This window comes from Meles meles, chromosome 2 (genome assembly GCF_922984935.1).
Source record: "Meles meles chromosome 2, mMelMel3.1 paternal haplotype, whole genome shotgun sequence".
In the NCBI taxonomy this organism is placed as follows: Eukaryota; Metazoa; Chordata; class Mammalia; order Carnivora; family Mustelidae; genus Meles; species Meles meles.
In genome coordinates, this window is record NC_060067.1 from 148427904 (window position 1) to 148455815 (window position 27912).

At 35.7% G+C, this 27912-nt stretch overlaps 1 protein-coding gene across 6 annotated transcripts in view; it reads left to right on the forward strand.

The window, feature by feature from the left end:
- Positions 1-27912, forward strand: part of SLC10A7 (solute carrier family 10 member 7) — a 259444-nt gene that overhangs the window by 45641 nt on the left and 185891 nt on the right. For 5 of the 6 annotated variants that reach the window (XM_045998437.1, XM_045998438.1, XM_045998441.1 and 2 more), the window contains exon 5: positions 26284-26322. The exons of the other annotated variant lie outside the window; for it this stretch is intronic. In XM_045998437.1, coding sequence (XP_045854393.1) covers positions 26284-26322 — 39 coding nt within the window. The remainder of the gene's footprint in view (positions 1-26283; positions 26323-27912) is intronic. 6 annotated transcript variants of the gene reach the window in all.

Below are 27912 nucleotides of genomic sequence, written 5' to 3' on the forward strand. Positions count from 1 at the left end.
ACAGGAGGCCTACCTAATATGCTGTCTGCCCTAAGGGCCTATGGGAACACAGTTGGATTATTATGTTAATGCATGAGCCTGCTGCCCTCTTCCTATCCCAGCTGGGTTCCCTGTTGTTAGGAACTGCTTTGCACTGACAGTGGAGTAATATGCTTCATGATTGAAAGGGCAAAGGGGCTTGGAGGAAGGAAAAAAAAAAAGAATAGGCCTGTACAGATATGTAAATGAGGGAAGGAAATCTGTAGGAAGATTTCACTCTATAGAGAGAGAGTTTATTAGAAAGTTCTTTTTCTCTCATAGCACTCTGTAAAACCACTCATTTCTTAATTAATTTCCGGGCTTGCTCTCCTTCCCAACACTGCTGTATAGTACATGGCAGTGTTTTCCCAAACAGGCACTTAGGTTGATTTTTCAATGGAGATGCTCTAACACATTGGTACCCAGCTGGAGTTCTGACAGTAGTACGTTTTTTTGTACCTTCATTACTCTTTAATACTCATCCTACACCTATCCCACTGTATTTTATAGGAAAGTTTTTTGTTTGTTTGTTTGTTTGTTTTTTTAAGACGCTGAAGTATTTATATTTTGTGTTGATGTCACTTTTACTTTCCTTCGTTTTTGGTGTGGCTTTGGAAAACTGCATAAACCTTTTGGGAGTGAGTGGAGGTGGAAGTGAGGAAATGGCTGGGTGGAATGGAGGGTATTTTCTTGGGTTGATGAGTTTGGTATGAATGGTGGTTCAAATTGCAGTAGCGTGTTGTTTTCAGCTGAGGTGTTTAATGTTGACACCATATCCTAGTGAAAAGAGTGTGGACTTTTTTGTCCCTAGATCTGTACAGATTCTGGCTCTTTTAACTAATAGTTATCCAATTTTGGATAAATTGCTTTACCTTTCATCTACCTCAACTCTAAAATGGGTATAATATGATTTTTAAATGAGAGGATAATGATAAAAATCATTAAGTCTGACAAAGTGAGTAGTCGTAAATGCTTGCCATAATAAGGATACTTAATTGCTGTTATAACAATTATAATTTTCAACTATTAGACCATTATTTTAATATTATAGCTGTATACTTTCAATGGTTTGAAGATTTTCTGTCTTTTCCTGTAGACTTTTTCTTTTAACCAAGCCTCAACAAATGGGAATGACTTCAACCAGAATTTGAGATGAAAATATTCAGACAGATATTATTTAACTTAAAGGGTTAATGTTAGCATATGTTCCTAAACAGTTAGTTTTATAATAAGCCATATTTCAAATGCTAAAAGCAAATTGAATGGAAAAGAAAATCTATTTGCCAATATTCTAGACAGCTTCTGGAAATACTTTTAGTGGATGGCTAAATTTGGAAAGTTTACAAATATTTCTGTATGTTTAACTGTGTCTAACACATTTGTTTATTTAAACTAATTAGAAATGACAGTATATAGCTGGGAATTATTTTAACTCTATCTCTTGTATTTTTTTACTTAGAAGATGTATGTAAAGATGATGTGTGCACAGTACCTGGTTCATTGAGAAATTGAGAAATGATGGTCATTGTTAATTAGTGTCTGTGCATGTTTCATATCCACAGACCAGCCTGCATTAGTAATGCCTTGCCGATTTAAAAGGAGGAACTTTAGGGAGATTCTCAAGGTCAGCAAATATAGAAAGTTGGGTGTACTATAGGATCCATAGGCTATGTTACCATGCATCTGGTGAAAAGAATTCTCATGATTTAAAAATGATCCACTAATCATTTTAATACTCCATTGAAAACTTTGTGTTAAAGTTTGAGGTAGATACTTTGTGTTAAAGTTTGAGATAGATACTTTGTGCTATATTGGAAAAGAGACTCTTTTCTGAAAGGCAATTGTGCATTTAACCATACACATACAGAATATAGGCAGAAGGAACCAGTTCTGTCTAAGCAATTCTTTGTAGTAATAGCAAAATTCTTTTATAACACGGCTTCATATTACCCATTTAGTTGGTTACATATATGGTGTGTTTGGGGCATATGTAGATATGTGTGTGTGTGTGTGTATATATATATATATATATATATATGCATATGTGTGTGAATATATATGTGAATATATATGTGAACACATGAATATATACATATTTATGTATGTGACTATATATAATGTGTGCATTATATAAAATCTCAGAATCTGACTTATACCTAAAAATATTTCAAGAGGAGCTCTAGTCAAGTACATTCCTTAATAGTGGGATTTTTAAATAATGCATTAAGTTTGAGCAATTGTTGCTAACTTGTTAATATTTTGAAGAAAAGGCATTAGAGGAAGCAATAAGACCATGAGATAGGTAAAGAAGAGTCAAAGGAGTGTGCCTTTTTTTTTTTTTTTCCTTTTTTATCAACCAACAGTGCAGGCTGCTTCACTACCTGTTGTCAGAATCCAGTTCTACATCTGCCCCCAGTACAACCATTGTACATTAAAAGAAGCCCATCACAGAGTAAATAAACTCTGTTTTAAATGAGGTCTACTTTAAAGAAAATCCATGGAATCTATTAGGTTTATATAAATGTTTGTCCAATAGCTTGGTTTTCTTTAATGTAGCTGTAGATTTGACACATCTGGTAGCCCCTAATAGGTTGAATGGTATTAAGGACAGAAGTCTTATTTTATAGCAACAACAACAACAACAACAACAACAAACAAAGAAACAAAAAAAGAATGAATGAAAGAAAGAAAGAAAGAAAAAGGAAAAAATAACAATGTGGTCCCTTAAACACAGTAGGAATTCATCAAATGCTCATTTACTGAATAATTGGGTCCGTATAATAATGTACCATAATAGTATTATAGTACTTGGATTTTAGTCAGTGGATCCCAGTGTACATTGATTTCTCTTACCTTTACTTAGTATTCTCTCAAGAAAGCATTATCCATGTGCCCTTTGGCAGCTTTGTGAAGCTGCTGAGTTTACCTTTCCAACCTCTCTGATACCAGTGGTAACTTCTGCCTCTCCTGACCATCTTCCTACCTCCACCAACCCATCACACCTCTTTGTACACTCCCCACATTGTTATTCAGAAAGACCAGCATTGGAGAAATGAAGACTGGGTGAGGTGTTTTATAGGAAAGAATAAAAGAAACAGCCCCAGAGGGGTTGTTGGTTTCTGTCCTGCTAGAAACTATTAGCCTCTCTGCTGACTATGTTGCCCTTCTGGTTGTGTTCCCCATTCACCCTTTGCTCTTCAGAAACTGTAGAAACACCCTGAATGATTCTTTTATTCCAAACCCCGATCCTAACTAGAATTGTTATAAGTTTCCCCTCCCCACAAGACTTCTTTCAGCTTTTTTCAGATGTTTCCCCCAAAGATGGTAAAATATTTTTGTTGACTTTTTTCCTGGGGCCTTACAAATCTCTAAATATCAAAAAAGAATTCTGCAGAACAGGTTATGATTCTAAATTCTAAATTCTAAAATCACAGTGAGTTGTATTGTAAATACAATTGTATTTGTATTGTAAATACAATTGTAAAAAAACTGCATTTTTTAAAAAAGGCTTGCCTTACCTCCCCATTTCCATCTTTCCTCTTCTTTCCCCCTTAAAATGATTATTTGTCTCTATTTTTCCAAATTTACCAGAAATTTTTTCTCTATTTCTGCGTCTCTAATTTAGCAAGTCGTTGATTAATCATTCTTACCACTTAGTAATATAATGTTGATAATGATGATACAGTTAATAATAGATAATATTTATAAGTACTTACTATGCCATTAGGTTATATAGTCTCACTTAATTTTCACAAATGCTTACAAGTAGATACTAATTTTACACCCATTTCTGAGACAGGGAAACAGAGGCTTCCTATGTTAAAGTTGTTCAAAGTCTTCTCTGTGGACCTGGATTCAGACTTGTATAAGCTAAATGTAGTGCCCTCTGGTGCCTATATCTTACGTCTGTTTTAGGTGGTAAACTACATACTGAATCTTAGCCTTTCTTTCCCAGCCACCTCTGTCCTATCTTTGGATTGTGTCCAAATCTATTCTTGTGTAGGAGGTTGTGTCTCATTAGGCATAATCATGTCACATAGATCTAGAAGGATGGATCATGGATAAATAAGAGAGAAACCTTTTTTTTTTTAACCCTGTTTTTCAAGGCTAAATGGGTAGACAGCTTAGTAACTTGGTATTATTTCATGACAATCTCAAAGGAAAAAGTAAGAGTCAGCATAACTAGTCCTTTTAGTGGTAATGTTTGGTAGTGAAAGTGGTGTGAATGGTGAAAAGTTATCAGGAAGCTGATAGTTTAAGGGCATGAAAGCCAGAACGGAAATTTACATTAGTTTCCTTAAAAATAAACCTACTCTTGGAGCTAACAGTCTAGTAAGTGTATAGACGGACCCCGAAGATCAATTGGTAAAGTCACTTGCAGTTATAAAATACAGTTAACCCTTATACAACATGGATGTTAGTGGCACTGACCCCTGGGCAGTCAAAAATCTGTGTATAACTTCTGCCTCCCTAAAAACTTGACTAATAACCTGCTGTTGAATGGAAGCCTTACCAATAACACAAATAGTTGATTCACACATATTTTGTATATTACATATTTTATATGCTATATTCTCACAACAAATCCAACTTCTTCTTAATTGTTTTTAGTATTTCTTGGCTATGCAGTTCATCTGTGAGTTTTTCAAATTGTTGCAAATCTCCAAAAAAATTTCCCATATGGTCATTGAAAAAAATCTGCCTGTAAGTGGACCCATGCAGTTCAAACCCATGTTGTTCAAGGGTCAACTGAAAATAAGTCATGGGGATATAACAGAAAGCATGGTGACTATGGTCAATAATAACTGTATTTCCTAGGAGAGTAGATCTTAAAAGCTCTCATCACAAGAAAAAATGTCTTTATAACTTTGTATGGTGACAGATGGCAATTAGACTTAATGTGGTGGTTATTTTGCCATGTATACAAATATTGAATCAATATGTTGTACACCTGAAACTAATATGATGTTATATGTCAGTTATGTTTCAATTTAAAAAAAAAAAAAGGAAGATTACCAAAAGGAAACAGGGCATAGATTAATAAACCAGATCTTTATTTCATGATAAAGCTAGTCCTGACTATACCAGACACTGAAAAGACAGTGAAGTTATCCTGGCTTTTCAGCAAACCCCTAGATTTGTGGAAAGAACTCCGAGAGCCCCAAGAATGAAACTTCTTGAAGCATTCTAATTGGGCTTACACCAGAGATGAAGGTGTCTTCTCAGGCCACTGAAATCCCAGCAGCCTATTTGAGACGATTATAGCTAAATGGACAATGGAAGATAAGTGCTTTGTCCTAGGCTTTCTTCCTGAGGTTCACATTTATATGACGGTCCTTTTACAAGAGCCTGGGTTTAAGAGTCCTGATTTTACCACTGATTCATTTCACTTACTTCTCTCAACTACTTACCTTCTCTGAGGCTTATTTTTCACATCTGTAAAATGGAATAACACTTATCTCATGGGGTTATTTTAAGAATTAAGTGAAATAACACCTGCTGTCTGGCATAGAGGATGCTTAATAAATGTCTCTTTTTTTCTCCTTCTGCTTGTGTAGTGCTATTTTGACAGAAAAGTAAAGTTAAAGAAGTTAAATCATTTTATTATTAATTCCTGGGTCAGAAAAACAGTTTTTATCTCTTGCTCTTGTAGAATTTTATGCATCACCTCACCATGTGAGCTACTAATCTTGGGGAAAAAATGAAATTCAGTTGGTTAATAGCACCTCTTGCAAGGCAGTTTTTAAACTGTGATGAAGCTAGGTTAAATGGGAGCCAAGTGGGGCCATTTCCAAGGGTTGGAGGTGAAGCAATTTGTTTTTGTACTTGTATCACTGCTTTTACTCCTTTTAATCTCATTTCTAGTCCCCTAGGTTCCATAATAAAGTCTTCAGTACTATACATTTTTATTAAACGTCTTTTTGGACTCCAATTTGCATTTCAGATAGTATAACAAAATGTATGTGTTTCAAATATTCACTGCATAATTGTGATTAGAACATGTAATCCCTCAAAAGATGTTAATTGCAATTTAAATTCACGCTGAATTTAATTAAGTGAGTTGGGGATTAGAAAGTAGATGTAAGGAGTAGTTAAGGGAATACATTTTTAAAAAGCATCCATATTTTTTCTAAAAAAATATAAACCTCTTTCAACTTTAAGATTAGAAAAATAAGAGAAATATTGAGAAGAGGAGAAAGCAGGTTAAAGGACAGATTAGAAAAATCTTAAAGCTATGCTCACAATTGGGATCCAGAATTTAAGCTAATGTGGTTGAAGAAGGAGGGCTGTTTTGAGTATCCTTCTCATTTATATTCTTAAAGAGTTTTCCAGTAGACGTTAACTCACTTGGTGTCTGATAAAGACTTCAGTTGAACAGAAATTTTTAACAACTGCAGACAGTGATTGGGAAGGAAGTAGCAACAGAGGTCTTTCAATCCAGCTGTTTCGTTGTACAGCAATCTTCCTTACAGTGTGCTGGCCAGGGGGCGGTTTATGTATAATTATGTAATAGGCACTTTGTGCATCGACAATTCAGATTTAAGTAGTGCCTTTCTATGATAACTTTGCTGTATTAATGGAAATAAAGTGTAGCGTTAGAAGAAAAACAAATGCCTTATTTTTTCCTAATTTATGAAGAATACCAAACTTGAGATTTATAGTCTTAAAAAAGTGTATGAGTGGTCATATCTTTCAGTGATTGGGAGCATGCAGTGTTTAGTTATTTGATGTTGAATCTGAAAACAGTTTTTCAAAAGGCTACTGGAGTAACATTGTGCTTCATTTTTTACTATGATTATTTTTAAAGATTTTATTTATTTGAGAGAGAGAGAGTGAGCACGTGCTCACATGCCCAAGAGCAGGGGGAGGGGCAGAGGGAGAGGAACAAGCAGACTCTCTGCTGAGTAGGGAGTCTGACTCAGTGTCCGAGATCATGACCTGAGAGGAAATCAAGAGTCAGATGCTCAACTAGCTGGGCCACCCAGATGTCCGGCGTTTCATTTTATTTTAAAAATTTTTTAGGAATGCATTTTAAATCAAGAATCCCTTTTAAGGTGCTCTAAACACAGTTTTAAAGGCAAGGATATTATTTCTACTTTTAAGTAATGTCTTTATTTTTACATATGTCTAGAAGAGGAAAAATTACTTCATAAACCTGTTTTGAATGAGTCATACCATGAATGTGATACACAAAACAGTGTGCGTTAGTTACACATACTGACTACCTGATATTTTATTGGACTCTATAAGCATAATTTTTTAAGAAACAAATTTCAAAGTCTTTTAAAATGTTCTCTTAGTAAGAAATGTTTGAAATGAAAATTCAGATGGAAAGCTCTGTCTTTGTTTCCTAAGAAGCGAGCATCCTAAAGAAAAGAATCGTGAATCTGGCTTTATATCTAGAACAGAGTTCTTCAGGCTTTCTGCTGTGGTAAGGAGTCAGTTAAGGGAATATGTTTTTTAAGTGAGTATAGCAAACCCTTTTTTAAGGGAAACAAAAGCTCTGTTTTTACCTAAGACACTGCAGCTTTAAATATGTGAATCCTTATCCATTTTTGCTTGCAACCTAAAATCATTCCACATAAATGTCTTCATTTATTTGTAATTTAATTTCCCTAAAATGACTACTTTGATAATGGCTGTCATGGGTGCTTTTTCTAATTCCAATAAAATTACTGTTATTCTCAATGAAGTGACTTTTTTTCTTTTGGGTTAGGTTCACATTATTACATAAACGTAATTGTTGACTGATGGCTTATCAAGGAAAAGGCTTACCATCCATTCACTGTCCTAAAGCACATTGTGTGTGGCATCTCCTAGTAACATATAGTATTACAGAATGACTAGGAAATGTTATGTTCTTGTATTGTTTAACATTTTTTAATATCTTAATTTTTTTATTATAAAAGCAGTTATGTATTCCTAGTAATCTAGAAAATATAGGTAAACGAAACAAAGAAATACCATAATCCCACTGGTCACATAACCATGCTGGTATTTTTATGTGTGCTTTCTAGACATTTTCATTTGCATATGTGTTGAGTAAAATGAGATCATATCATGCATACTGTTTTGTAATCCTGTTTGCCCACTTAGCAATACATCGTGATCATGTCGCCACAGTGTTCCACAACACTGTTTCTAAAGACTGTTTACTCTTCTCATGTGTGGATTTGCAGTGTTTTATTTCAGTCCTGGATAATTTTGGCTATTAAAAAATAACTTTATGATGAAGATCTTTTGAGCTAAATCTTTTCCTGGATCTGTATTATTTTCTTAGATAATTTTTTTTTAATGGAATCTCTGGGCAGAAGGGTATGAGTGGGCATCTGTAAGGTTTTGCTGCTTACTGCAACATTACCATCAAGGTAATAAAGAATGTAGAGCCAGCTTTTCCCTGAACTCTTATCAATCATATGAATTATTATTATTATTATTATTTTAAGAAATGTGGAAGTTGTTTTTTTTTTTCCCCAAGATTTTATTTATTTATTTGACAGAGAGAGAGATCACAGGTAGGCAGAGAGGCAGGCAGAGAGAGAGGAGGAAGCAGGCTCCCTGCTGAGCAGAGAACCTGATGTGGGGCTCGATCCCGGGACCCTGGGATCATGACCCAAGCCGAAGGCAGAGGCTTTAACCCACTGAGCCACCCAGGCGCCCCTGAATTATTATTTTTAAAAATCTTTGCTCATTCAATAGTTTTCTCCCTACACTATGTTCATTTTCTCTTCTCAGTGCAAGTTAGTTCATGTTGTAAAGATGGGGAGTCCATGTAATATTTTACAGAAATGCGTATTTAAAAAAAATTTTTTTTCATCCTCCTCCTAGCCACCTGATTTCTTTGCTCATATTTTAGAGTAAAAATATTGATGGCAATATTTAAAATGTTACTCTGTTTCTTTATTTTATTTCAACCAAAAGAAAGATACATTGTTGTTGCTGGAAGTGTTGTTTAACTAGACCCCTAACCGTGTTATAAATGGTGCCTGTGGAAAGATCTGGGGACCAGACCTTTAAACTTTTTTTTTTTTAATCACATCTTAAGATCTTGGAGAATCTGAACTTATATAAGAATGTTTGGGCTGCTGTTATTACAGTTAAACCTTCTGAGAGTATCTTCTCAGGTAATTTTTTTAGAGAAAGTCACTTACAGATATAAAACGTTTGACCAGAAGAAAGCCTCAGGTTGTCACAGTTACTTATACACCATTGTTCAGCTGGGCCTCTTTATTAAATCATCTCTTGGCAGTCCATTAGTTGTGGTGCTACAGCTATTGCATGGCCCACTAAGCTAATATACCTTCAATCACTAACAGAAGGATAACCTTAATAAAAATTTGAAGTCGATTTAGTGCTTCACTGCTTGCTGACTAGTGTTTTACATTTTAGTATGTCTCTACAGTTTCTGTTATGTGGGTTTTTTTTTTTGATATTCACAAATATCTTATATATGTAATATATTGGAATCAAATAAAGATTAACGGCCTAGAGAAGGCAGAGTGTTTGGAAGTTCTCGTGATCCTGTCTTGCCATGGCCAGAAACTGTGTGATCTTGAGCCAGTCACTTCCTACACTGGGCTTGAGCCCAACCCTTGTATGTAAAATTAGGAAATTGGGAAGATGTTCTCTTAAAATTTCTAGCTGTATTACTCTGTTATGTGTAGAAAATTTAAATTACATTCTGAAGAATATAATACCTTGAAACTTGTTTTTTTTTTTTAACTTCAACTATGTCTTTTTAGGAAAAAAGAATTGCTCTATTCTGTCCCTCATAAAAACTTGAGTAACTAGAATAATAAAAGAGAAGATCCATGTTATTCAATGGTAAATGATACAGGAGAAAGCTCACTTAAAGTCAATTAACTTTGAAAAATGAATTAATATTTAGCTACTAACTACTAACTACTAACTTTAAACTTTTAAACTTTTAACTTTAGCTACTAACACTAACTACTGAAAAATGTTTGCTTTTTTTAGATAATGAAACTAAATTATGAAAATAAACCTCGTTTACTTTATTTAAACTTTATTTAACAAAATTTGGGTTATTTTATAACTATGCACTGATTCTTGGAGTGAAGGAAGAAAGAATCAAGTATTGTTTTGGAATGTGGGGATCAGTGTAATTTTCCCAAGAAAATTGTTAAGATGACATGACTTCACATCTTTTGCTTCTGTTTATTTTGCAACACAATAAAAAAGGTACAAATTTACAGAAAGTTGAGGTTTCATAAGTGTTCACAGATGCTCTCATTTCAAAAACTAGTCCAGTTACTCTCCTTTTACTCCCTCCTGTCATTTATTTTTTTCTTACTTACCATTAACATTGTGCCAATTTCATTGACTTCATGAATTCCTGTATCTTCGGGACGCCTGGGTGGCTCAGTCGGTTAAGTGTCTGCCTTCAGCTCGGGTCATGATCCCAGGGTCCAGGGATTGAGCCCCACATCTGTTCTCTGCTTAGCAGGGAGCCTGCTTCTCCCTCTCCCTCTGCCTGCTGCTCCCCCTGCTTGTGCTCTCTCTTTCTCTGTCAAATACATAAAGTCTTTAAAAAAAATGAAATCCCACATCTTCTTAGGACTTACAATTATACTTAGCAACGTATTTGTGTTTTATTTGTGGTGTGTTGTCAGGTGTTTAAAATACTGTGCAATCAGTGAGAGTAAACCAACTGAAGCTGAAGTACAGAGATAGATATTATTGTGAAGTAGTTAGGGTGTGAGTGTGAAGGGAAAATGTCTTCTTGGGAGTCTGTTAGAAATGGTAGATTCATTAATGAGCCTTTGCCTGCTATCATGTCCTCCTTTCCATGTACAATCTATATTCTTCAGGGACTTGGACAATGAATACCTGTGTAACAAAGGCTTGCTGGGCCCTTGAATGGTCCCTTGAATGGTTGCTGGAGACCTTGGGGTTTTATATCTACCATCTCATTTAATCCTGACAAAAATTTTGTGAAGTGGAAGTTGTTATTCCCATTTAATAAATGAAGACACTGAGATTTTTTTAAAAGAATTTTTGTAGCTGAGTATGTGACCAGGTTTTTTTGAAACCAAGTCTCCTGACTTTATTATCACAACTTTTTCTAGTATTTCCCAGATATCTCTGTGATGATTTTCAATTAAAACATTTTACTTAACATGAAATCTTTGTCATCTTTAAATAAGTATAAAACAAAAGTGTCTTTTTTGAATATCAGATCAACCCACAGAGTCTTTGAGTATCAACATCATTATTGTTGAAAATAATAATTTAAAAGACAGTTTTACAAATTACAAGCAGAGCTCTGATGCCTCAGCTTTCATAGGTAATAAGGAATAATGGTAGCTCAGTGGTTTGAATTAATTTATGTTTTTATTAAGTAAAAACATATTAATGATTTTTTATTGAAATTTTCTATAAAACCTCAAAACCAATATGAAAAAGTTAAACCATAATGTCATAGTTATATTTTTCTACTTTTCTGTTTACTTTAAAATTTTTTATAGATTTAAAAAGTCAGGTTGATGGATATATAATTCACAGCAAAATTCACCTTTTTAAAGTATATGGTATGATTCATTTTGGGTAATATAATGTCACATAGAACATAGGCATCATGATGGCAAGAGGCACAATCATCTTTTGTGCCTCTTTTTTCCCTTTTCCTACTTGTAGTCCCTGATAGCCAGTGATCTGAATTCTGTCTGCACAGTTTCGTCTTTTTGAGAATGTTACATGCATGGGATCATACAGTATGTAGTTTTTTGTATCTGACTGCATTTATTTAGCATAATACTTTTGTCATGCATCCATGTTGTTGCATATACCAATAGTTCATTTATTTTTTATTGCAAGTAGTATTCTACTGCATGGATGCATCATAATCGTTTATCCATTCACCATTTGATGCATATTTGGGTAGTTTCCACTTTTGGGCTATCACAAATAAGGCTGCTCTGAACATTTGAGTACAAGTCATTGTATGAACATATCCCTGTCGGTCTCTTGGGTGAATACCCAGGAGTGGGATGGCTGGATCATATGTAACTGTATGTGTAACTTTAAAAGAAATGGCTAAACCTTTCCCCCCAGTGGCTGTATTATTTTGGATGCATTCAGCAATACATGAGAGTTCTATTCGGTCCACATCCTCACCAGCACTGCACTATCCATTTTTTAAAAAGTTTTAGCACTTCTAGTAGGTATATAGTGGTATCTTATTATGATTTTAATATACATATCTCTAATAACTAAGGATGTTGAGCATCTTTTCATGGGTTGATTTGTCATCTCCTTTAGTGAAGCGTCTGTTCAAATCTTTAGCCTCCTTTTTTGTTGGATTGTTTTAGTGTGAGAATTTAAAAAAAATCTATCCTACATATAAGTTCTTTATCAGATATATGTTTTGCAAATATATTCTCTCAATTTGTGGCTTGCTTTTTCATTTTCTTAACAATATCTTTGAAGGAAAGAAGTTTTAAATTGTGATGAGGTCCAATTTATTATTTTTAAATTTTAAAGTTATGACTTTGGTATCCTATCTGAGAAATGCTGTCCTCAACCAAAGTCATGAAGATTTTCTTTATGTTCTCTTCTAATTGTTTTATAGATTTAGCTCTTAGGTGTAGCTCCATGATCCATTCCAACTTACATTTTATGAGATAAGGATTAAAGTTCTGTTTTGTTTGTTGCTTAAAGATGTCAGTTACCACTTGCTAAAAAGATTATTCTTTCCCCATTAAATTACTGTGTACCCTTGTCAAAAGTCAATTTGTTATATCTATATAAATTTGTTTCTGGACTTTTTATTCTGTTTCGTTGATCAATACATCTGTCCTTAAGCCAGTACCACATTGTTGATTAGTGCAGCTTTATACTAAGTGCTGAAATCAAATAATATGTTCACAAATTCTTATCCTTTAAATATCTGAAGGATCTCAAGATGTTACCTCTTTCCTGATATTGGTCATTTCTATATTCTCTTTTTCTCCTAAAGCAGAAATGGAGAAATGGCAAACTACGGCTTGTAGGCTAAATCAGTCTTGCTGTATGTTTTTGTATAGTAAGTGAATTAAGAATGGTTTGTACATTTTTTTTTTTTTTTTTTAGAGAGAGAATGCACAAGCAGGGAGGGGCAAAGGGAGAGAGAGAATCTTAAGCAGACTCTATTACCATTGCCAGGTCTGATCTCAGGACCATGAGATCATGACCTGAGCCAAAATAGAGTCAGACGGCTAACTGACTGAGCCACCCAGGTGCCTTTGTACACTTTTTTAACAGGTAGAAAAAAAGAGAAAATTTCGTGACACATGAAAATTAAATGAAAACAAAATTTTAGTGTCCATACATAAAATTTTATTGGGACACAACCACACTTATTCCTTTATATGTTATCTATGGCTGCTTTTGTGCTATAACAGTAAAGTTAAGAATTTGTGACCGTGTGGGTTACAAAGCCTAAAATGTTTATTATGTTGCTGTGGGATAATAAAAATATGTGTCTAATCTTGGTCCCAGACTCTTGGCACAGAGCTTCAAAAACTGCTGGAATTCCCTGAGTGATTAGGTTTTTGTTATGTTAATATTGCTAATTAGCCAACTCTTGATGGGCTCCTAGGTAATCTTAGGATGTGGGCTGGTCACTGACAAGATCAAGCCTGTGACCAGAGGATTGGAACTTTTAGCCACTCCACCTTCAGAAGAAGAGGGGCCTGGAGATTGAGTTCAATCACATGGTCAATGATTTAATCAATTATGCCTATATAATGAAACCCCGATTAAAAACCTTAGTTACTGAAGTTCACTGATGCTTCCTGGTGAACATACTGATGAACTAGGAGATGAACATACTGATGTGCTGGAAGAATGACCAGACCTCCCTCTGTGTATCGCTTATAATCAAAGTGTAATCTTAACTAGCACGTTCAGTGAGTACAGTGAACTGTTTTATTGAATTATTGAACCAGACAGGGTCATGGGAACTCCTAAATTTATAGCCAGCTGGTCAGAAGTGCTGGTGGCCTGGGGACTCCAGAAGTATCTTCTGAAGTGAGGTCAGTCTTTTGGAGGACTAAGGTTTTAACTTGTGGTGTCTAGGCTAACTTCAGAGGGTTAGTGTCAGAATTGTATTGAAGTATATTTAGTTGGTGCTAGACCAGCTGGGTTGAAATGGAACAGTAACCCTTTACAGAATAGTTTTACAATTCCTATTTTAAGGCTTTATCAGTTTTACTGATTTTTCCCCCCAAAGAACCAGCTTTTGATTTCATTGATCTCTACTGCTTTTATGGTTTTGACTTCATTCATGTCTGCTCACATCTTACTTAATTTCCTTCCTGTACTTATTTTGTGTTTAATTTGCCTTTCTTTTTCTCATCTTTTTAATTTTTTTTTTTTTTTTAAAGTAGGCCCCATAGCATGGGAGCCCAAAGCAGGGCTTGAACTCATGACCCTGAGATCAAGACCTGAACTGAGATCAAGAGTCAGATGTTCAATCTACTGAGCCACCTAGGTGCCCTTCTCATTTCTTATACTTTGGGGATTATGCCAGCCTTCCTCTCTTGGTGTTCAGCGACATCATGTTTGCAGATTGAAATTGGCCATGGTGGGAGTATTTACAGCTCAAAAATCAGCGAATATTACTAACTGATGTTCCTCCCTCCATCCTGAGAGCCAGTTGTTAAACATTTACCAGCATACTACTTGTAACAGCAATAACACAGCTCTTTTTTAATCTTCTCAGAAGACCTAACATAAAAAGATGATCTCAAATGAAAAGTTAATTCAGAAAAAGAAAGACTTGGTAGTGAGAAATGTAGATTAATAGTGAAAAATATAGATTTGAAGTCTAGAATTTTGAAAGAGATTATACAATCTCTGATCCTGAAGATATGAAGAATAGGACAGTAGGTTCCTTCTGTTAGTGATTTCAGTGTAGTCTTCTTTGAGGAAGAGTGCCTTGATTAGATGATCTGCAAAAGTCCATTTCAGTTCTGTGAATCTATGGTAAGTTATTTCCCAGAAGATGGTAGGAAAGCTGTTTTATTTCTAATGAAAAGCTGATGAGAGAGTTATTGCTGAGGGATTGATCCATTGCCCTCTTAAGAAGCTTTGTGATTCCCAGACCTAATGGATGGAAAAGAGCAGAAATAACAGAGGTAGGTAGCTAGAGTTTAAAATTTGTAAGAAACACTAGATGGTTTGACGTAGGTTGTCACTTACGTTTTGTGGATGCCCTTCTAAACAAATTGTTAAGGGAATTCTTGGCCAATTTCTCTGTTGGTGTGCTGAGAGCTTAGTTCATGGTTGGCATTAAGTAGAGCTTCCATTAATTGATCAGAAAAGTGCTTGTTGTCTGTCACTCAGAAGTATTGAAAAAGCCACTTTAAAGGAAATTGTAGTAGTTAATTTCTGTGCTGCCATAACTCCGATCCCATTGATCTTATTGTGGTATAGCCATTTGATGTCTAGCCTAATACTGTGAGCAGATACTCTGGCTTTTAGTTTTGTATTCTCAGTGCTTAGTGTAATAAATTAATAAATTTGTGTTGAAGTGAATAATTAAGGGAGCATTTATTTTATTCCCTCTTGGAAGTACATAGGAAATCCAAAAGGTAGGAACAATTAAATTTCAGGGATATTGAGAAATTGGCATTTTAAAAAAGGTATAATGTCAAGTAGTATGGTTTTATTCAGCTTCATAGAAATTCGTAAGTGCTTAATAAGCTAGTAATAAATAATATGCATTTCAATTTAATCGTTGATAATCTGAATTATAACCACAGTTTGTTCCTGAGTATTCAGTATTAATATAACAAGTAAGTCTAGGTAGATTTTCTTGGTATTATCCTCAATTTCTTTCAATTTTTAGTCAGACATTGAACCCCTAGTATGTACACAACATTAAGGTTTGCCTAAATATTAAAGCGAGAGCCTCTAAAATGTTTGTTGTACTTAATATTAGCATTTTTGTATGCTTTTTTTCTAATATATAATCAATACAAAACCCTTGAAAATCAAGGAAAATCACAAAGAAAAAAAAATCCATAATCGTATTACCCCAGCATAACCGCTATTAGTGTTTTGGTTTATGCCCCTTTAGATTATGTATTTATAAATATCTGTTAAAAATAATACGTAAAATAGATAGTGTGGGTATGATAGAGAGGGTACAGGGACTGTCAGGGGATGAGTTCTATAATAGGCTTTGCCACTAGCCAATATGACCTTGCGAAAGATCCTTTTACCTCTCTAGAGTTCTATTTCTTCACTTATAAAGGGATTGTCATAGTATCTAAGGGCCCTTAACTGGTTGAAAATTCTGATTTCATTGAAATTGAATACCTTTGAAGACTGAGATTTCAGGAGGATGAAATTGCAAGTGTTTGATTCATAGTCTATATTCATCTCAATTATGAGGCAGGTTTAAAAATCTTGAATTTGTAGAAATATTTCCTGCTAATATCATTTGGTTTTGTTAGTATGAAGCAGTTATGCTTAAAGTAACACATTTTTCTTGGAGCAAGAATCACAGTCTCAATTGCTAAAGGTACTTGAGGTAATAAATATGTTTTTAGGAAAGCGTTAAAGTAATCCTCATAAGTGTGCTACCAGAACTAAGAAGTACAGAATCTCCACTATTTTAAGTATGTGCTATTTTATCAAAAAAGCACACCAAGAAGGAAATCAAAGTAGCTCTGTTACTTGATTCTTTTTGCACCTCGAGAAAATTGATTTTGTCTTCCCTCCTCTATGCCACACATGTGGTGAAAATGGTGGGTTGCTGTGCGAGAACTATTGCATATTACACAGCAAAGCTTTAAAAGTGTTAAAAGGTGTCTGTTTTGTCTTAGAAGGGTCAGTTTTCATATTAAACAATTTTCGTTGGACATTTAAGGTGTCCTTTTCCTTTTACTGTTTTGTAGAAGGGGTTTTTTGGTATGCATTTTAATGGTTATTTAAGAGTCCCCATGCGCTTAGAAAGGAATCTGAATATATGTGCCTTTTTTTTTTCAAAGCCTCAGCACAATGTGGGTTCTTCCATCAATACCATCAAATGACTGGGAGCTGTAGTTGGAACAATATGTAAAAATACAGCTTGTGAAAGATTTCCTTTATTAACTGTCATCATCCGCAGAATATATGTTCAAATAAACGTTGTGTAATAACTAAATTTGAGATTAATAGGCCCCTTAAGAAACAGCGAAGTCATTCAGAATAGTCAGTGAAAAATAGCCCGTAAGACTGTAACACGCACATATTGTCCTGCTTACATGCTCTCTCTGGTGTCATTCCCATTTATCACTGTCGGCGGGCTCTGTTCTCATTAAAACACTCTTGCACAAAAGCAACTTAATTTTCTTAAGAGGAGAGGACACCTGATTCAATTTAGCACCCAGAAATGGTAACTTGAATATATTTTTTCCTGGCCTGAATTGAGATGAATAGTTACAAACAAGAATAGCCGCCCCCCATTCACCTCAAGATTAGGGATATTAAATAATTTTTTTCTACTGGTAGCAAGAAATGAACCTGTAGAAGCAGGCACTGAGAAAACGGACTCTGAGAAAAGCAGCTGAACGTATTGGCTGGCGTCTAGATGAACTTCTGTTCATTCCTGTAATGTTTTTAAGACAAAGAATTTAAGTGGTTATTAAGATGGTGAATTTTAATCATTCATGTTCTAAAAGTAATCTTTCTTTAAATTGGGGAATGCCTGGTAGTAGTTCTATAGTCTTCATTTGGACCTCTTTGTTGACAAAAAGTATTCAGCGATGATTGTAAAATAACAGTCTTCTTTTTAGTCACTGCTGCTTAAAAAGTGCAGAAACACAAGTAACGGAATAAAATGAAGAGTGCGCCTTTCACGTTGAGCATGGTGTATAAGCTCACATTTTAGCTGATGTTCCATATATTTACTTTTCTGTGGTATGCTTCAATATTTAAATATTTAATATCAAAATGTATAATTCAAATTTTACTTGTTACTAGATATATACAGTGAAAATAGTGGTAATTAAGTAGTTAGTATTAAAATGCCCTAGCAGCTAAGATGCTTCTCAGAAAGCCAATTATAATTGGCCTTTAAAGCAAATGGGATAAATTTTCCTTCTTTTTTTTTTTCACATTTCTATAGCACTTTGCGAAATACCATACATGTAAAAAGAAGGTATTTTGTGTTTCTGTATTTAATAGAAGACCAAGGATTGGAATTCGACCTTTGATGTCTTTATGTTTTTTCAAACTGAACCTGTGCTTGGAAAGGAAATAAATAAATATTAAATAAAAAATTTAAATATTAAAAATATTATATTCTCCTTGTGAATCAGAGGCTGGACTGATAATGAATTCATATAGTTGAGGAACTTTTCCAGGGCAAGATAATGCAACTTTGATTCATCACTAATAGTCAATTTTCTTTTCCTTTTTTTTTTTTTTTAATTTATCTAACCTGCCTGATTAGCCCTTTATTATTTTCTGCCTTATTTAGGAAGTGATTGTTTCTGTTGGGCTTCAAGTAATAGAAAATCATACTAAAAGTAGCTTAAACAAGGAGAGACTTACTTTCTCAAATACCAAGATGCCTGGAGGTGGGGGTTGCTGGCATTTGTTCTGTGGCTCAATGATACTAGAGTGGCCGTCTCTGTACCGCTCTTGGCTCTTGGCCTTTCTCTTCTGGATGCCAGAGAGCTTTCACTGCTCTGGGCAGGAAGAACAGAAGAAACCAACCTCCCTAACCCCCCGCCATCAAGCTTGTATCAATTTATATCTCATTGGCCAGAACTTTGTTGAATGGCAACCCTAGCTTTTCCCTTTTCATGTGTACTTTTTGTGTCTTATTGAAAAAATTGTTTCCTTTTTGGAAGGCATAAAGCTAGTCTCATTTTTTTTTTTTTTTTGTAGAAGTTTTTAAGTTTTACCTTCCAACTCTGGGTGTTTAATTCAACTAGTATTTTCTTTATTCCCTTTTTCTTTTAAGACGATTTTTTTTAGAGAGAGAGAAGGGTTGGGTTGCAGGGAGCAAGAAAGGGAGAGGGAGGGAGAGACTCTGAAGCCGACTCCCCACTGTGCTGTCGGCTGCCCGCAGATGGAGCCCGTGAGCATGACCTGAGCCAAAATCAAGAGTCAGATACTTAACCGACGACTGAGCCACGCAGTCGCCATCTAGAATTTTCTTACCGTATTATGAAATACTCCGTTTCTCCTCCTTTCCTAACTGCTTTATGATGGTGTCCTCATACACAGCTTCCTCACATTTGACATTTTTTATTGTAAGCTTCTGTTCAGTAGGGATTGTTTTATCTGGGAATCCACTGTGTTCTGGATTGTTTGAAGTGACCCCAAAGAGAAGTTTTCATTTGCCTCTTTCTGGTGCTCATGGGTTCTATTGGTCTTTGACTGGTTTTGTCTTTTGTTTTCTTGGTTGAGTCATTAGGCTGGGACTCTTTTTATTTATTTATTTATTTATTTATTTATTTATTTATTTATTTATTTGACAGAGATCACAAGTAGGCAGAGAGGCAGGCAGAGAGAGAGGAAGAGAAGCAGGCTCCCTGCCGAGCAGAGAGCCAGATGTGGGGCTCAATCCTAGGACCCTGGGATCATGACCTGAGCTGAAGGCAGAGGCTTTATCCACTGAGCCACCCAGGTGCCCCTAGGCTGGGACTCTTGAATCACATCTGTAGTTGAGTGCCAGTTCAGCCCTGTGCCCACCCTTGATGCAGCTGGCCTTAGGTTACTGCCTTGATTCTGTCAGTAGGGTTTTCTAGGTGGCCCATGTGGTGGGGCAGGCCTTCCAGGGTGCTGCTCTGCTTGCCACAGGCGGCGTATCCCCAGGCATCCTTTCGGCAGGTCAAAGCTGGGCTTGCTGCTTCTGGGGCACAGGGCCCAGTCTGTTGTCTGAGAGTGTGCAGCACTGGCTCCCCTGCTTTCCCACCCTGGCTTTGCCTAGCTTCTCTGTGTCTAATCTGGCTTTTCTAGTTTTCTTTCAGCTCAGCTTTACATTTAGAATGTCGTGCTATTATTTTCATCTCTTTATCGAGTGGCCTGAATTTAAAGCTGATGTACGTGGAATGCCATTTCTTCCTCTGTCCTTTGACAGCATCCCTGACAGATCTCATGGTTTTCTGATGTTTCTGAGGAACCTCACACAGAACCTCTGGCAGCCTAGTGAGGGCTTTCTCCCCTTGGTAAACAACCAGCATGGGGCCTCCGTGCCATCTTGCTTCCTTGCAATATCTCCTATGCACACTGTTGGTTCTTTTGTATCTATCGCCCCATTCTCAACTGGAGAGGGGTAGTGGGAGGTCAGCTTTCTCCTCTAAAGAAGGAGTAAAAGTCCAAAGACCTTCTACTCCTGGAAATTTCCTTTTATCAATCCTTCCTGGAATTTCTAGTCTTTTCTTATATAGTCTGCACATTTGGGTTTTTTGTTTCTTTTTTTCTTTTTTTTTTTCCCCCTGTAAGTACTATATGGCTATGTCTGGTATCTTACTTTGAGAATAGTGGGGTATTTGCCACATACTCTCCTCAGTTTGGAGTATTATTAGAAATTCTGAGATAGCTATAAATGTCCCACTTTAACATTTGGGTAAACATTTCTGATTTTGTTGAGTTGGGAAGTGGGGTATGCAACAGTGGAAACTGGAAATTTTATCAATTATCTTGGAGTAGATCATTAACACCGAAAGTGGACAGTGGATTTCATTTCTTTCTTTAGTGGGCTGATGATGATGGAAGGAAAAAGAAGGGGATGGACCAGCATTATGAAAATTTTAGATACTCGGGACACCTGGGTGGCTCAGTCGGTTAAGTGACTGCCTTCGGCTCAGGTCATGATCCCCATGTCCTGGGATCGAGTCCCACAACGGGCTCCCTGCACAGAGTGGAGCCTGCTTCTCCCTCTGCCTCTGCTTGCCACTCTCTGCCTGCCTGTGTGACTCTCTCTCTGACAAATAAATAAAAATAAAATCTTTTAAAAAGATTTTTAGATAGAGTGTTATAAGAAGAGACTTAGGTAGGACCCAGCAGTGTTTATATATTTGTAGCACAGTCATTTCAAAAAAGGGCTACGTATTTGTGTACCTCCAGAGCATGGAACACAGTCCAGGCATGGCTGTAACAAAAGATAAAGGTTTCAAGTTTACTGTCAGTTAGAACTTCATAACATTTAAAGGCATTCGGCATTGGCAGAGCTTGCTTTTATGAATTAGAGAACTCTCCATCCCCCTTGTTTTCAGTTTTTTTTTTAAATTTACGTTTTTGTTTCAAGTAACTCAAAGTAGGTTATAAAGAAATTGTTTTTGAGCTTGCTCAGTTTTCCAAAATAATTTACTGATGACATGCTGTGCAACATATAACAAAATATTAACAAAATGCCATATATTGGGTAAAATTGGGCAGATACTAAAAGCAATATATTATCTAAAAATGTGTAATATAAAGAAAGTTAATCTACTTAGTATCAAAAGAACACCTCAATAATTAACTTTTTTAACTGATCGAATTATACATCAAATGTGATTACACGAATGTATATGCTTTACAGATGGGATTCTTGAGTTAATAATGAAAACATTACTGTGCAGGGCATTCAGTTAGCATAAGTATTCATTTGTTTATTGTTTGACTCAATAATATTTATTGAGGTTCTACTACAAGCCAGGTGCTGTTCTAGGCACTGAGGACATGATCTTGTACAAGTTAGGCAATATTCCTGATGTATTGGAGCATAATGGACAGAGAATGAGTAATTACATTATTTCTAGCAAAAATGATAATAACAAACAAAAGGCTACATTTAAAAATCAGTGGACTCTCTCAGATATAACTTCTGGAAGGCAAGAGAGAGGAAGCATATCCTGAGAAAGTCTGGTTGTATAACCTGAAGGATCCCACCTTCAGAGCAAATTGTCCTGGGTGGCTCGTGTTTGATCCCAGTTCATTCTTTATAGCCATCTTTGCTTTACACAAAATTAATGGTGGGCCTTGTGTTTATTTTTAAAACTAAATATTCACATGCTACAGAAACTCTGGAGAGATGCCCTCTGTTCATCCAGTAGCTTCCTATGCCCCTAGCACCATGATGTCTGCTGCAGTGGGTGCTCATCCTCCACCTTGTCAACCAAGAGAGGTCATGAACCGGCATAGAGATTGGAATGTTAATTTTATTTTAAAGTAACATGTTTCTTGCATTTGTAACACAAAGGGATTCAAAATGCAAACAATAAATGGCTCAACATCTCCCTGCCCAGATGACCTTTTGTTGAAATACAAAAAAGTAACATGTTAAAAACCAAACAAGATGAAACAAAATGAAAAATAAAAATGACCCCCACACAATCCCTTTCAACAAAGGTAACCATATTAGGGTTTTGTTTTTTTTTTTTGTAATCCCTTTTAGAAAAGATAGTATTTTTTTATACTTATCTGTGTATATATACACACTATGTACCTGTGATATGATTTATAATAAGAAATATGTATTTGGTCTTTGTCCCAGTTTCTGGCACAGAGCTCCCAATACCCTTGGGATTTCCTAAGTGAGGAAGGCTATAAAAATTGTCTTTTGTTAATTAGTTAATTAGGCAACTTTTGGAAAGCCCCCTTGCTGTCTTAAGGATGGGGCTGGTTATGGGGGAACCAACCTGAGATTAAAGGGCTAGAATTTTTGGTCCAACTTCTGTACCTCTGGGGAGGAGAAAGGGCTGGAGATAGAGCTCAGTCACCAATAGTCAGTGATTTAATCAGCCATACCTGTTTAATGGAGCCTCTCTCAAACCCCAAAAGGACTATTTAGGAGAGCTTCTGGGTAGCCAAACACGTGAAGCTGCTGAGTGTGTGTCATACCTGGAGAGAGCCTGGGAAGCCCAGTCTCCCCATACCTTGCCCTGGGCATCTCTTCCATCTGTTCCTATAGAGCCTTTTCATAGTAAAGTGCTAATCAAGTGTATAAAACTGGTTTCCTCTACTCTGTGAACTGCTCTAGCAAGTTAATCAAACTTGAGGACATGGTTGTGGCAACCTCTGATTTATAGCCAGTCTGTTGGAAGCACCGTTGATGGGAACTTGGCCTTTGTGATTGACATCTGTAGTGGGAACAGGCTTGTGGGACTGAACCTTCAAGCTGTGGGATCTGACACCAGTTTCAGGTAGATAGGGTCAGAACTGAGTTGAATTGTAGGACATCCAGCTGCTTGTGGGTGTGGGAACAAACATGGTAAAGGAATTAAACATACTTTCGAAACTTGCTTTTTCACTCTAAATATCTTAGCCAGCTTTCATATTGGTAGATGCAGATCATCTTCTTTTTACTGGGTTCAGAGTATTCCTTGTTACATAATTCTAGGTTTTATTTAGCCGACGCTATTGCTACATAGCAGTAGTAAATTTTAAAGCATTATTTAAGCATACTTATGTAACTGTATCATAATAGGGAGGCTACCAGAAGTAAAACAAGATGTGAAAGAGATGCTCATGCTGGGTTGTGACTGAAACCTTCATCTGCCATTGCTGTTGCTTGCCTATGGAACCAGGGCTCAGATCCAGTCTTTGGCCAACCCTTGGATTCTGCCAAACACATAGAATAACTTAGTAGGAGAGGAAGACTTGAGACATTTCTGGGAATCTTATTTATTTCAGCAATTCAATTAAATAAACATGTAGATGCTTAGGATGGGCTTCATTAGAGTCTTTCCTCAGAAGACTTTAATTTCTAATAGGGCAAGGAGGCTATCGATAGGTCATTTCAGAGTGTGACAAGTGCCATGGCAGAGGTATGCTCAGGATTCTGAGCAACAGCTGTAGGGACACTCAGTCCCCTGAGAAGTGTAAATGTATCTGTGTGGGAGAAGGTGATCGAAAACTTTTTGGAAGGAGTTGCTAAGATAAGTAGGAATTACCTAGGTAGAACAAGGAAGAAAGGCATTCCAGGCCAGGGAACACAGAGGTCATCAATAGCACAATGAGTCTGAAGAATCACAAGTAGTGTAGTGTTGTCAGGATATAAAATTGGAGGCAAGAAATAAGATGGACAGAGACCTGTTCATGGAGGGCCTTGTATGTGGTGTTCAGAAGCCAAAAATTCCTCCTTAAGTCTGAAGACTTGCATGCCTTTTATGTATCTATTAAATGCTCTCCAAATAGTTATCATCACTCTTTGGAACTCTTGAAAATATAATCCCCTTATATGCTTCAAAGTAGAACTAAGTCAACTGTTAGCTTAATTATTTGTTACTGTTGAGCCCAAGATCCTTGGTTCTGTGTCCAGTTTCACATGGTTCTTCAGGGTACCCAGAACCTTAATCAGCCATTTCACAAATGATTGCCAGATCTCACAGCTTGGGAGCACCGAGTGTAGGTGTCTGAGTTCACATTCATCAGTGCTGGCAGAACAACTAAGAAGTTGGCCTGCAGTATCTTCGGGTACCTTCAGATAGCCTGTCCCTGTCATCACCATTGTTTTATAAAATGCCAGTCCACATAAAATACGTTGCTTGTGTTTGGGTTAAAGAGAACGGGGTGGTGTGGGAGAATGGTGATTTGATCTGATGAGTAGTAGTTGACTTATTTTGCTTTGACTTCTGAGTCTTTTTACTTTTAACGATCCATGTTTTTTTCTGTTTGTTTGTTTTGTTTTGTTTTTTTAAATGCTATTCCATTCCATCGAATTACCTTGAAAAAGTTGGTGAAAGGCACTGGGAAGAAACACTTTTGGAAGAGAGGAGCTCGAAGAGGAATACCTCATTCCTTTATTAAGAGATGATCAGTCTGTTTTAAGCACAAAATAGAGTTTAGAATTAAACAGTGTGGGGAAGGTGCATTTTTTTTTTTTTTAGGAAGGAAGGCAGTATTTCCAGTTGATCTTTACAACTCATGTATTTATACAGTTTTACCTAATATTTCTCCACACAAACTTTTTCCTGAATCATCCATAATGGAATTCTAGGAAGATGGGTTAAATATGTTGCTATAGTTTACAGTTGTCATCTGTAATGTTTTATTTAGCCAGATCTTTTTTTTTTTTCCCCCACTACTCCCTGTACAACACAGAACACCATATGCCATTGTCCCTGTCAGGAAGCAAAGGTTTCCCTGGTCTGTGCCTGTGCCTGTGTTTATGCCACAGAGGAGCTGTGGTCCAGTGCCATCTTTTATTGATAGGGCCAGCAAGGGAGAAATCTAATGAAATTATCAAAGCTTTGAATTAATTATGAACTTGAATAGGAGAGCTAAGCTCTCTGGAGCCAGGGATCTCATTACCCATGCACTCTCATTGCATCCTCTTCTGGAGCAGAAGGCATTTTCAGCTACGGCTCTTAGCCTGGCTTTGGACTTTATTCAAACTTGCTAAACTGACATCCTTTTCTTACTACGACGTGGCTGCTAATGTCCATGCTGATTAATTTAATTCTGCTCTGGATCTACAGGAGATGTCAATAGGTTTTCTCTACCCCTCCTTTTGCCTTTTGTTATTTTCTCTTTCTCTCTCCTTTTTTTCCTCATCAAATTGGATGTTATACAAGTTTTTATCCTTTTTGGGTAATGTGAGAAGCTTTCAGGATTCAGGTATAGCTTCATGGAGTATAGTGATTGATTTAAATTTAAGAACTATATATTCCATCTACTATGTATTCCCTGGATATTTAGGTAAGCACAAAGTCAAATATTTCTTCTTTGAATTTTGAACACCAAGTGGAAGTTTTTCTTTCTTGTTTCTACTTTAGAATTAATGGTATGGGAGTAACTTCCATGGTCTTAGCAGCATTGTTCATATTTTAATGTGTGTTATATGGGAACAACAGATCTCACTTTGTGGGTGTAGCTTATAAAGCTCCTGATGCAGAGTAATTAATGTTTGCTTTACAGTTCTCATATTTCTTTTCCTGGTTAAAAAAAAATATTTTTTGATGAATAAATCAACCTCTTTTTTAAAGTCCAATAACCAAATCAATAACGACAAGGTTTCAATTTACTATTGGTGATGATTCTTTGGTACTGTCGTATAGATTCAAAGCATCTCATGGCAAGTCTTTTCTGCTTGCTTTGAGACCCATTATTTATGAATTCCTAAGCTGCAACTCATCTATCTTAGTAAAGTACAGGCCACTGGTGATTTTTTTTTCCTCCCCACTGGTGATTTTTGTAAGCAGTGACTAACTTTGCTTTATAGAGTCAATGTTTTTAAAGGTTTTGAATAGTGGGGGTTGGGAGAATGATAATCTCTACTTTTCCTTTTTCTATTTACTTTCAGTGAGTTTTTCCCCCCATTTATTTTCTTTATAGGCAGCTGCAATATTTAATTCAGCCTTTGGAAGTTTTTTGGTAAGTAAACACGATTTAACTTGTCTATTTTAACTTTTGTTGTGATGTTGTTTGTATGAAAGATTTAGTGAAAGTTGGACTTCTTTTACCATTTAGTTAAGTACAAAAGTTCTTGAGTCTTTTTATGTGCCATTAGCCATATCCTGAAAAATTAGTTGATAAATAAAGGAAATGTTCTCTTACAATATAATTTGTAGGCTTGACGTTTAATATTCCATTTAATGGATTCAAGGAATCAATTAAAACACTGTGTGTCTCCTTATAGAAGTTATGTCAATATATTGATCATTTAATGAGGTCTTCTAGATTATTATTATTTTGTATCATGAGACTGAGGATTTTGAAAAGGAAACATGACCCAGCTGGTCAGAAAGGGAATGCTAATTTACTTGTTGACATGTCATTTATTTTGTACATTTCACTGTCAAAGAAGCTACTGGCATGGATACTTCTGAGAAATCTGTGTGAAAAAAATTTGAAATGAGGAAATGATTGAGTAATTTGCAAGAGAATGCAATATTTTTTTGACATGTGATCTATAAATTGTACAAGGGTTAAAAAATAACTCAGTATTCATAAGTAGAACCACTATAATTATAAGAATAATACTATTTTAGCATTTTCAATTGTTTTTTAAGTAATAATATAACAAAGACTTGGTTTGTGTTATCAAAGAATGAGAAGGAAATTGAGTTTTCTGTTAATTGAATATTTTTATTTATATCTTCCCTAAAACTTTGCCAAATTCATGAAAATAAATTAGAATATTTTATTTTTAGGTACATAATTCATTGAGAGGTATGAAGTACAGTGACAATTGAGAATAAAAGCAATGGGGTATAAAATAGTTCATGAATTTAGGCAAAATATTAATTACTTCTGTTTAAAATGCTGTTTATCTCACTTATGATTGTATGTATTTGAATGTACCCAAAGCTTTTAAAGGTATTGTTACACAAGGTTAATTCTATGTAGTGCTACACAGCTTTTCAGGTCCCAATGTTACAGACCTTTTAAGTGATGTAGCTTCTGCAAAATATATGCTTAGAGTATATCTTATTTTTAAAGAAGTAGTAATGTTATTCCCAATGCTGTATTATTACTGGGTTTTTGAAGAGAGGTAATAGTGTCTATTTAATGAAAATGAGCTCTGGAGCTACTTACTTCAGACTCAGTAACATTTTGTAAAATCGTTCTTTCATCTAAGTATTATTTTCCATATGTTGTCACGATTGACAAAATAATATCTATAAAATATGATCTTACTGGATGCCAGATTTTTTTTTTAATGTGGTTTGGAATCCTATACATCTACTATCAAAACATGGTTTCTAAGCTAGATCTCTTACTCTTTAAAATGTCTATGGTTATTGAGAAAATAAGTTGGAGCTATTGTCTGAATAACTGAAGTAAAGTGCACTGTCCCTTAGTTGGAGGGTAAGCTCGCTAAGTATAGTTTGAGTTTTGCACTGATTATATGAACAATGAACACATCTGAATATTTGTTCTCCCAGGCCCAATTCTTTGTAAGGTCCAGGGAAGTAAAACTCATTTTAGGGACTCTTTAGGATTTTTTTTTTTTTTAATGCT